This window comes from Protopterus annectens, chromosome 4.part0 (assembly GCF_019279795.1).
Source record: "Protopterus annectens isolate FY-2018-M chromosome 4.part0, PAN1.0, whole genome shotgun sequence".
NCBI lineage: Eukaryota > Metazoa > Chordata > Ceratodontiformes > Protopteridae > Protopterus > Protopterus annectens.
This window is the reverse complement of record NC_056733.1, coordinates 1,738,603,738-1,738,616,413: the sequence shown is the minus strand read 5'-3', so window position 1 is coordinate 1,738,616,413 and position 12,676 is coordinate 1,738,603,738. Positions and strand designations below refer to the sequence as shown.

The 12,676-nt window shown below is 38.8% G+C and overlaps 1 protein-coding gene across 2 annotated transcripts in view; it reads left to right on the top strand.

Moving 5' to 3' along the window:
- Positions 1-12,676, top strand: part of LOC122799999 (sialic acid-binding Ig-like lectin 11) — a 426,334-nt gene that overhangs the window by 149,857 nt on the left and 263,801 nt on the right. For both annotated transcript variants that reach the window (XM_044069452.1, XM_044069451.1), the window contains exon 4: positions 7,831-8,094. In XM_044069452.1, the coding sequence (XP_043925387.1) occupies positions 7,831-8,094 (264 nt within the window). The remainder of the gene's footprint in view (positions 1-7,830; positions 8,095-12,676) is intronic.

Genomic DNA, 12,676 nt, shown 5'->3' with positions numbered 1-12,676 from the left:
GAAATATATGGATTCAGGACTTGTGGACAGGAGTTTTAATAAAACCAAATGGTGATGTTGCCTAGGAGGTAGACCAAACTAGGAGGGGTGAAATGGAAAAAAAGATGGATCCAATATAGAAATCAAACATGAAAACAGCTTATTTGGGAAAAAAAGACAAACATATTATGCTGTTGTCATAACTCTCAAGTGCACCTCATTGCAAGGAATGTTGCTCATTTAGGGTCTTATAAAGCCCATGTTCCTCCCACTTCCACATTGAAAGGGTCCGTTATACATTCAGCATTTTTTTTCACATTTGATCTTTTATTGTGAGGAAAGCGAAAAAAAAAATAACATTCACAGCTTTCTTTCATTCCATCTTCTGTCTTCTTAATATACTTTATTTCCCCTTTTCTTAGTTTATCTTAGGCCTACCCCTTTACACATGTATTTTACTAATTTTTTAGCTGATATGGTAAATAGTACTAAATCATAATTAATCAAAAGAACTTTGTAGAAGCAAATGTAACACATTGTAACCATCATGTGAGCTTCCTTTTGAAAGTCGTCGATAAGCTATTAGTAGGTTTTCCACATTTTGCCCATTTTTATTCCATATTATGAGAGGTAGTGTTCCTCAAGTTAGAGATGGAAGGTTAACAACTATAGCTGTTATTGAGAAAATAAGCCTGAAAATATGTAGAAAATGCCAGTGTTATATGGAGAAAATGTGCACCAATCAAGAGAGGTGTGCACTGAGGGAAATGATAATGCCATGCTGAGTAATGTATCTTTTAAATAGGCTGAGGTTAGCCTATTTAAAGATCTTCTGTAGACATGGTTGTATTAAAAAAATAAAAAAGTGAAGTAATAATGTGATTAAAAATTTGGGGAAACCAGAAAGATGTAAAGGTCCTTCTCTATTCAATAAAGATCATTATGCAAAATGGCCAACGGATGGGTAGGACGTGAGAAAGATAACAAGCATTGACGAAAATGAATAAAAAAAATGAGATGGCATCCTGAATGCTAATTGATAAGAGGTCCTTATCTGAAAGAAGAGAACCTGAAGTACATCTGGGCTGCAGTGTGCATAGGTTAGCAAGGATGACAGCAATAGGAGAAAGGTGCTCCAGTCATTAGTGAGAGAGAGAGAGAGTGAGTGGAGAAAAAAACAAGGGCTGAAATTCCCATCTAAAGATGTCTATACTGTTGTATAAAATCATTTGCTTTGTAAATCAAAGATGAAAATGACTAGAAGGACATCCAAGTGATGTCAGGATAATAGCATTAGAATAGCAGTGGGTTAAAGACTAGCAAAATGGGTCCAGGATAATACTATATCCCAAAGCAGCCCACTTGACCCATAAATGGTTCAGGTGCTTCAAGTTTTGTATAGGTCACAATTAAAGGTTTTAATAAAGAATTACAAAGGAGTGTTGGATTAAAAAAATGATCAGAAGTAACATCTTTAACTTTGAACACCAGGAAACATGAGAAAATGAGGGGTAAGAAAAGCTTCTGGAAAACTTAAAATGATATAACATGGTTGACTCAGATCATAAAAAGCATACTTCAGTTACTGTGTAAGTGAGCAACTGACTAATCACCTGGGCGAAATTCAACTGTATGACTGAAATAAAGCCAAAGAATCTGTCATTTAAAATCATAAAACACAGAAAACAAATACTCTATAACTAAATGTCAGTGGATGAACATCTTCACCTTGCTTTAAGCCACTTATGGGTCTCTGAACTTACATAGTAAGATAGTAGGAGTTGTAAGACTTTTAAAAGTCAAATAGCTGTGGAAGAAAGGATCTTGTATGGACTTCATGTGTATCAAAGTTGAGTTGAAGGAACCAGAAGGAGTACATTTTGGATCTACACCATGTATAGGTGACTGAATGCTACAGAGAAGGAAGACAACAAATTGATGAACAATTTAGAACTTGCGAATATTGACAAAGAGTGGTAGAAGTAATGGACATTAATCTCCAATGGGTGGGCTGGAACAGCCCAGTAATATAGTAATGGAAGCAATAGTCTTCACACAAATGTTAAATGGATTGATTAGAAAGGGGAAACTACTAGGTATGACACTTTGAAAAGTGGAAACACCCAATGTGTAGCAGTAAGGGTAACACTGGCCACAACTGACCATACTAGAGACTGGTGTGTGATGGGAAATCTGCTCAGAAATCTCAAAATAAAGAAAGTTATATGTTTTATAATGGGATGGACTATTGGTATAGCCAGGCACATGCAGTGCATGGTGTTGTGTACACTTTTAAAAATAATTTTGCATTTTGTGCAATGAAAAGAGTTCACATTTAATTTTTCTAATTAGAATATTTACTAAGGTTAATTTTTCTTATAAGAATATTTACCAAGGTTTATGGTTAAATATTTAATTAAATGCCTTTTTTCCAGAACACCTATGTGCTAAATTTGTTTTAAGTTCATGCTTTATGATGTTGGGAACTACTATTGTGGTGGATGCTGTATTCTGGAGCATAGCACAAAGTTCCAAAAATCCTGGCTACACCCATGGGATTGATTATGTGGAATGGGGCAGGGGAGCTATGGAGTTGCGCAAGGATAGTTAATATTAAGAAGCTGTGGAATGAGATCAAAGGTGGAGTGGTTGTGGTGATGAATGAATGAAAGTATATAGAGAGTAAAGGTAGTCATGTTTACATAAAAATTAAGGTTAATTGTCAGGGCTGTTATGTATAAAGGAGAGGGTCTACATTAAGTTGATGGAGCTGGGGAAAAAGACTGACCGTCAACAAGTAAAAGTAATACCCTGAAGAAATTCTTCATCTCCTTATTATACCAAGGAAGGTAGAGGACCAATGTGAGAAAGGTCAAGGGAAAAAAAACTGAAGTACATGGATGACAAGATGAATATGAGTACAGTGGAAGAAAACCTAGACACTCCAAAAAAGGAGACAATATGGGGTTAAAAATGGTTTTCCCCTCCAAGGGTACTAATAAATTCATTTGTAGTTGTCTGGCCTATACCACATGCCCTACTGAAGGTTAGTGGAGGAAGATGATGTACTCTCGGAAGTCTAGAGTATGACTAATGTGAACTCAGTCCATAAGTCTAAAACAAAAACAAGCCCAGATGACTACAAAGTAATGTGATGCTAATTTCAGGGAAACACATGACAAAAACCTTCACAGAAAGTATATGTCTATTTCTGCAGAAGAGTAGGATACATTTTTAGACAAGAACATAGTTTAAGTCAGTGGATCACACCAAAACAACATTCTGTTCTTTTATGACAGAGTAAGAGCAAAATAAACCAAGAGCACCTGTCAGTGTAATCTACCTGGACATCAGCAATGCATTTGTTAAGGGCCATACATTAGATTAATTGTCTGCGCCTTTCCTTCTTTTTGATTACCTTATCTGGCTTTTCTATAACTTTATTGAATGTTTGAAGGATATCTTTCAGCACTGCTATCTTCTGTTGGATGATGTGAAGCCTGTGTTGTTTTTATCTAGTTTCATCATATTTGCATCCTTACTATCCCACAGATATTTTTTTCCACATTCCTTCAGACAGAAATCTAATTTATCTATTTTACCTTTCCTTACCCTGGTCATTCTGACTACTAGTGCCATCCCACACAAAACAACTGTGATCTGTAGCTGCCTGGTCTTTTACTTTTCTTCCTTTTAAGTCCTTTCTGCAAAATCATTATTGCCAGTATGGACCACTGTACATGGGGTTTCCCTGTCCTTTTCAAACACCTTATTCATTACCTGACCTAATCCATCTTTTTTGCCACAGAGGTCCATGTGTATGTCTGCTAAATTCCTTCTACCAGCCCATATGATGTCTCATCTAACCAAGTACCCTTCTAATATTTCTGTGGCTTAGGCTTCTGAATGTTCCCCAAAGCCTGACTTCCTTTCTTACTCCCTTGCAAACTTAACCTACTTCTTCCTGGTAGAATACACCTACCTATCTTCCTTCTTCGTCCTCTGCCTCACCTAACACCTCTTCTTCCCTGCTGTTCTTCACCTTTTGACCTCTTGCCTTGCTTTATCATCTACTTGCCTTGCTTTTTCCTCAGCTGTTTTCAAGGACCCCTGGCTATGCTTTTACTGCTTACCAGGCTAACTCTAACATTAGCAGCTCTCTCCATTGCGACCACTTTCCCACATCACTCTCACCTCCTAAAACCTTTGGGCCTTAGTAATAAAGTGTGAAGACTCAATTGTAAGTAAAATGTATATAGTCTAAGTTTATTGTAACTACTGACCTACTAATATTGTTATGTGTATAACTTACTACTTACTGATCTAACCCTAAAGGGTACATTACCCTAACACAACCTGAATAATTTTCATAACTCCCACTTTAATATAGGACCCAATACATTTACTAATACATATCCATGTTTACAGCTGTTTCACTGCAAAAGCTTGTATATAATTCCATTTCAACATGATATTGTGATTGTACCCATGTGAATGTACTGTACCAGTGTGTGATTGCATACTTTTATTCAATTTACCTTTATGTAATGAGAACCAGTCTGACAGATAAAGATGACACTAATGTTTAATTTACCTGTGCTAATTTCATTTGTATCTTGTACTACATTGTAAGAATTGAACTTTTCTACTCAGGTTGTTGGCTGAAAAGGGGTTCTACACACAGACTTTCCTGTGAACAATTGAAAATGAATATATAAAATAATAGTAATTATATCTGTAAGCTTATATTGCTGGCCTTCTCATCCTTCAACCTTTTGTCATGTCAAAAATATAACTCCAACCAATTAATCAGAACTCTGTCTTAACTGCTCCTGTCTTAAGGTGCATTAACTTGTACTGATTGGTATAAAGTGTTCAGAAATCAGTTTCATTACCATTTAGCAGAGCTGCAGCATTGTGATTTGAGAAAGAGAAGCTATTCTTAAAAAAATATATATAAATATATATATATATATATTTTTTTTTTATATAAAAGCATGCTATTTATGGGAGTGCACCAATAATACATTTCCTAAGCCTTGTTTACTTCTTTTCACTTTCCCTATTTGGTATATAAAAGCCAGGATAGATAAAAAGAAGTCATTCTAATAATCTATGTTTTTTGAAGGACACATAGTCCCCTGCACCCCTCAGTGAAAGGGCTTTGACTACATTTCCCAATATACTACTTTTGAGATCACATCTAAGTGCTACCTTACAAGTAGGAGGTACATTTCCATGCAAAAAACAGCTGTAAATCAATTGATTCTGTCCATCATCTGTGGCAGTCAAATGGAGTGATGGGACAGTGAAGTTAGGAACTTGGTTGTTAGCATAACAAAGGAAACTCCTGTCTGCATGTCTATAGTGCACTCTCACTCACTCACTCACTCACTCACTCACTCACTCACTCACTCACTCACTCACTCACTCACTCACTCACTCACTCACTCACATTTGGCATTAAGTGCACTGCACCAAAATCGCCATAAGGAGTACAGAAACAACAGCAGAAGTCATCATCTTCTTTCGGCTGTTCCCATTAGGGGTTGCCACAGCAGATCATCTGTTTCCATTTCTTCCTGTCCTCTGCATCTTGCTCTGTCACACCAACCACCTGCATGTCCTCTCTCACCACATCCATAAACCTTATCTTAGGCCTTCCTCTTTTCCTGTTACCTGGTAGCTTCATCCTTAGCAGCTTTTTCCCAATATACTCAGCATCCCTCCTCAGCACACGTCCAAACCAATGTAATCTTGCCTCTCTGGCTTTGTCTTTAAACCTTCCAACCTGGGCTGACCCTCTAAAATACTTATTCCTGATCCTGTCCACCCTCATCACACCCAGTGCAAATCTTAACATCTTTAACTCTGCCACATCCAGCTCTAACTCCTGCCTTTTTGTCAGTGCCACTGTCTCCATCCCATATAACATAGCTGGTCTCACTACCCTCTTATAGACCTTCCCTTTCACTCTTACTGGTACTCGTCTGTCACAAATCATTCCTGACACTCTTCTCCACCCACTCCATCCTGCCTGTACTCTCTTCCACACTCACCATTACTCTGAACTATTGCTCCCAAGTATTTAAAGTCATCCACCTTCACCACGTCTACTCCTTGCATCCTCACCATTCCTCTATCCTCCCTCTCATTCACACACATATATTCTGTCTTAGTCCTGCTGACCTTCATTCTTCTTCTCTCTAGAGTATATCTCCATCTCTCCAGGGTCTCCTCCACCTGTTTCCTACTCTCACTACAGATTACAATGTCATCTGCAAACATCATAGTCCACGGGAACTCCTATCTGATCTCATCTGTCAACCTGTCCATCACCATTGCAAATAAGAAAGGGCTCAGAGCTGATCCTTGATGTAATCCCACCTGCACCTTAAATGCATCCGTCATTCCCACCGCAGACTTCACCGCTGTCACACTACCCTCGTACATATCTTGTACCACTCTTACATACTTCAATGACAGTCCCAACTTCCTCATACAGTACCACAACTCCTCTCTAGGCACCCTGTCATATGCTTTCTCTAAGTCTACAAAAACACAATGCAACTCCTTCTGACCTTCTCTGTACTTCTCCATCAACACTCTCAGTGCAAACATTGCATCTGTAGTGCTCTTTCCTGGCATGAAACCATTTTGCTGATCACTAATCATCACCTCCCTTCTTAACCTAGCTTCCAGTACTCTTTCCCATAACTTCATGCTGTGACTGATCAATTTAATCCCTCTGTAGTTACTACAGCTCTGCACATCAGCCTTATTCTTAAAAATCGGTACCAAAACACTTGTTCTCCATTCCACAGGCATCCTCTCACTTTCCAAAATTTCATTAAACAATCTGGTTAAAAACTCTACTGCCATTTCACCTAAATACCTCCAGTTGCAGCAAACAAAAATGCATAATTCAGATCTAGATAAAGATGACAGACTGTAAGTGGATGAAGATACGGATGAAAGAAGATATTTTGTGTCTCTAGTCCATCTACATGTAGCAGACTGTCACTGTTCAACAGTTGCTTTACTGCCATTTACAGGCATAGTTGATCTCTTCCATTGTCCTATATTCTACTGTGCCTTTAATAATATATTTTAGGATCTCAGGACGATTCCAGTAAAAAAAATATTTTCTTAAGTCAACCTTGATTTGCCCCCATCAAGCTAGAATGATGCTTTCTCTTCCTCTTCTTAAACGTTCAGCTCAGCTTATGCTACTTGTCCCATGAAAATGTCACATGTAAATCTCTTCTTTCTTTTCTCTCTTCAGATGCATTCATGACAAAATCTTTCAGCTGGGTTTCATAGCCCAACTTCTAAAATCCTGCTACCCTTTTGTAAATGTCTTGCTCTCTGATTACTGGCATAAAAATGCCCACAGTGCTACAGATGCAGCTTTACCGGTGCCTTATGCAATGGAATGATAAGAATAGATGTAAACAGGGGAAGATGGACAGGTAGGAAAGTAAGCAGGATGGTGTGGGAAGTGGATAGACATATGGACAGACTGATACCAGAGAGGTAAGTAAGTGAAATATACGCACATTTAGTTTGGCATACCTAATGCAGAAGAAAAACGCTAGTGTAATTTTGAAATAAGTAATTAATAAAATGAACGAATTAACTGGTTGCAACTTTCTCATTGGACATTTGAAATGTAGCACATTTAACTGACATTTAACTGACCATCTATATCTGCTTCAGAGCAGGGCAGACGGCATTTATGAATAATCTGTTGCTAGTTTTAACAAATGAAAAGGTAATTTTTTTGCTGTTAATGCAGTCTAGGAATACTGACTTAGATTCTAACCAATGCATTTTAACATTTTATTGTAGACCCCCCTGAAATACAGAGTCCAACTTCCTGCTTTAGCTCTCAAAATAACAGGATCTGCAGGGTATGCGTCAGTGATGCCAACCCTGCTGCCAACATCACATGGTTAATGAGAACCTCGGAGAACAGAACACTGGTAGCTGACTGGCAGGTTAATGGCACCAGGAGTGAATCAAGGGTGGAGGTGGAGAAGATACCAATGGAGCTCTTCTGCATAGCCACAAACATGTATGGACTGCAACATATTATAGAGAACATCACAAAAGGTAATACTTTATATTTTACAACTTTTCTTTCATTTACTTTATAATTTCTTTTCCAGTTTTCTGCTACTAAGGACATTTTTTAGTGAAGACAATTTCAAGTCTGGTTAGCTTTAATCTACAAATAAATGTTCAATGGGTCATGTCAGAGTTCATCTGGAAACCCTTGACATTGCATTTTATTTGGAATTTAGAAGCAAAGTAAGACATATTCAGCTAGGCCTGATTCAAGGTTATGACAGATAGGAAGGTGACACAAAGGCACACTTGTGCCTAAGGTTTCATAGAACTACCAAGAGAGAATGACATGAAGCATTCTGTGTATAGCTGTCTTTTTAGGAACGAACGGGGAAAGGACATGGCAATGACCATTGGCAGGTGAAGAGATCACAACACTATTACTGCCTACTTATACTGCAGGTAACATATTACAGCATCATAGTATGTCCTGCTGTTTGCAAAAAGAACAAAATACACTGTCATCATATGAGTGCCTGACAGGCAAAGTAAAATGAGTTACAGCCTCTCAGTATGGGGCTGAGTATGGGGGTATTTTGGTCAGAATAAAATCCATTGTACCATCAGTGTGAAGCTTTCTGAAAGGTAGGATAAAATGCAGTACATGGCAATCATGAGATTACCCACTTCCTAGAACAAAATTATGAATTGCCAGGGTGTAGCTACCTCAGGTCCAGAATAAAACACACTGCATTAACATGAGTCTACCCGAGGGCTGTGCTGCTGCATACTGATGCCTGGACAGCCTGTCAATTACCAGCAGTGTGACAGGTGTAGCTAGTTACTGCACTGACCACTGCCTGTGGATCTAAACCAGAATAGGTGGAAGAAGTCAGATAAGGTTGTGATAAACCAATGTTGTAAACTAGCATAAAGATGTAAGTAATCCATAGTGGTCATCCTGGAAAAAAGTAGTATATAGAAAGGTGACACATCAGCCAAAGTACAGAAAAAAATAGGTAACATAACATGGTCGAAGAGCTTTATCCATATCTGTTACAGACAGATCTGCAATAAATGTATTAGGTAACACATTTCTTTTACAAACATCTGTTCTGTTTTATTTGTCATATTCATCAGGGTCTACTTTGCTTCATTGAATCTCATTTCACTGAATTTCATTTCATCCCGACCACATCACTGAAATTACAAATTACTGGAAACTCATTTCATTGAATCTTATTTTACTGAACTTAGTATATATGGTACTGTCGGGAGTACTGTAAGGCAAGTAAAAGGTATATGCCCTTTTCCCCACTGTAGTGTGATCCTGGAGTTAGTATATATAGTTGGGGGGGCACAGCCCCCCACATTGGGGGGGCATAGCCCCCCACCTTGTTTGTTTTATATTCTATTTTACCAAAAACTTCAAAACAATACATTTTAAACAATAGACATACATAGTTACAACACCAATGACTAACTCTCTCCAGAAGACAATATGTACTCAAACTAAGTGGGACGCTACACTCCACACCCCCACACCCCCCCTAACTATATATACTAACTCCAGGATTGCACTACAGTGGGGAAGAGGGCATATACCTTTTACTTACCTTACAATACTCTACACAGTGCCATATATACTAACTGCAGTTCAATGAAATGAGATTCAGTGAAATGAGTTTTCAGTAATTTGAGTTTTCAGTAAAGTGGTCGGGGTGAAATTAAGTGAAATGAGGTTCAACAAAACAAAGTAGACCCATTCATCATTATCATCATCATCGACCCCCTTTTCCTGTTTTCTAAATGGGGTCAGGGTGCTGTGCCAACAGTTGCTATCTCTTTCTATTCAATGCCACTCTCCTGCTTTCTTTGACAGTCATGTCTGACTGTCACAGGTCTTCTCTCACACAATCTATGCATCTCTTTGTTGGACACCCTCTTTTCTTCTTGCTTTCTTCCTGTCTCGCCCAAATCTTCTTCACCAGATTGTATTCTGCTTTCCTGCACATGTGCCTGAACCATCATAATCTGTTCACTTTGACCTTATCAACAACTGGAGCTACTTTGGCTTCTGCTCCGATGACCTCATTTCTCCATTAGTCCCACACTGTGCATCCTACAAACTATCACAGGTCTTTATCTCCATCACCTGTCACTTCCTCAGCTGCTCTGCTTTTATTGCCCAGTTCCTATACCATACAGTGGTACCGGTTGCACCTCTGATTTGAACACCTTACTTTTTAGCTTCTTTGGTATTCTCCTGTCATACACTACCTCAAACATTCTGTACCAGTTGGCTGCAGCCCCTTTGATTCTGGCTTTGACCTCCTTATTCAGACTTCCTTTCTCCGCTAGCACTTCTCCCAGATACCTGAAGCTGTTAACCTGTTCCACTGTTTTCCATTCTTCTTAATTCTTAGTTTCTTCTGATTTCCCCCTCAATTGCTGCCATTACAACTGTGCTGTCTGTACTCAGTTTCATCCTGTCTGCCTTCAGTTTTGCATTACAGTCCTCTATCCTTTGCTGAAGTTCTTGCTAAGAGTCTGCCTGTAATACCACATCATCTGCACACAGCAACTTTGTTGATCTGTCCCCACCTATCTGTTTGTTAATGTAGTCCATCACCAGTATGAAGAGCAATGGGCTTAGAGCTGAACTCTGATGCACACCCACTCTCATTGATGACCCCTCTGTGATTCCAAACAGTATTTGTACCTGGGTCATTGGGTCTCTGTATATAGCCTGAACAAATTCTACCATTGTTTTTGGGACTTCTAACCATTGCAAGACTGCCCAAATCAGCTTTCTTGGGTCCTTGATATGTGCTTTCTCCAAGTCTAGGAATGTCTATTTGGATTGCTTCCTCATCTGTAGCTTCTTGTCAACTATCTGTCTCACAGCAAATATTGGGTAGGTTGTGTTACATACTGACCTGAATCCAAACTGTTCATCTCCCACCTTACTTTCTACTACTCTATGCATTCATTTAGCCATCACCCTTTCAGAACTTAATGGAGTGTGACAACTGTGGAAAACATCTATACTGCCCACAATTGTGAATGTCCCCTTTGTTCATGTATACTGGTACTAGAATCCTTATTCTCCAGTCATTTAGGGTGCAATTTTTTCTCAATGCTGCTATTAATACCCCCAGGAGCTATTTCTCCCCTAACTCACCCAACATCTTGATTATATCTAATATTGCTTCATCTTAGCCTGCTGATTTTCCTGACTTCATTTTCTGTAGTGCTGTTCTTACTTCTTCTATGGTGGGCATCTCTTCTTTTTTTTCATTGCAGGCTGTGTCTAGGGCAGTACAGTTTCTGTGGGGTTTTCTTCATTCAGAAGCTGTTGTAAGTATTCCTTCCTTCTGCCTTTGATGCACTGTGGACTGGTGAGCAGGTTGTTGCTGGCATCCATTATGAATGGTGTCTGATGACTATCATCTTTATCTCTCTGCCTTTGCCCTTCAAGCTGATAGAGTTTCTTTGTGCCATCTACTGAAACACTTTCCAGAAAGTAGTAGATTGTCTCTGATGCCTTTTTCTTTCCTATTGCAACTCCTCTCTTAGCCTACTTGTTAGCCAGCCAGTAGTCCTTCTTAGCCTTGTCCATCGTTTCTATGTCCCACTTTTTCCTGCACCTCTTCTTCCTTTTGGTGACTTCCTGGACTTCTGCATTTGACCGCACACTTTCCTTATGTACCTTATTTCCATACTTGGCTTGGCCACATATTTATTTTGTAGTCCTCATACATGCTGTTTTGAGGTGCTGCCATTCTTCTTCAACTTCACCTATTTCCTGTTCTTCCTGAGTATTTCTTTGAACTCTTGTAGTTTCTCTCAAGTTAATTTCCATATCTACAGCCTAGCCTCTGTTGACCTTAGAACCTTCTCTGACCTCTATTTGCAGCTGATTGTAGCAACCAGTGGTTTATGCTGTTGGCCATCTGTTTCACTGGGGATGACTTTGCAATCACTGATTCTACCTCAGTGCCCTTTCCTTACTAAAAAGAAGTCTACCTGAGTTGCATGTTGACCTGTCTTGTATGTGATCTTCTGACTGTTGCTCTTACGGAGGTTACTGTAATGGTTAAGGTGTTTATCTCAAATTCTTAAGGTACAGGGTTTGATTCTCATCTTAGAAAGGGAAATTGGCTAGACTTAAAGTGGCTTGCAAGGACAGCTAGCCTAGTACTTATACTGAACCATCCACTGAGTATAATCCAGACAGAAGTCTAGAATGGCTTCTCCTTCTTTATTTCTGTTCCACCATACATGTGGACACAGTCAGTCCTCATATCATGTTCTTTCTGCCCCAATATGTGCTTTCAGGTCCCCCATTATCATTTGACTCATATTGACATAAATAATTTTGATTAATCTGTGAATTAGTTGCTTCTACTTTTTGGTATGTGGTAAGCAGGGCTTTCATTACATAAGAAACAAATTTCAGACAGCTGTACCAAAATCAAAAGTTCATTTGTTTTCTATTTTATTTAAATGAAAATCATTTTAAAGGGAGATTAGTTCCAGTTTTTGTAGAGGAATTTGTTTGCGGAGCCTTTCCAGACTGCCATTTTTGAGCATGCTCTAGCTTAGATTACTCTAACTTTAGTGG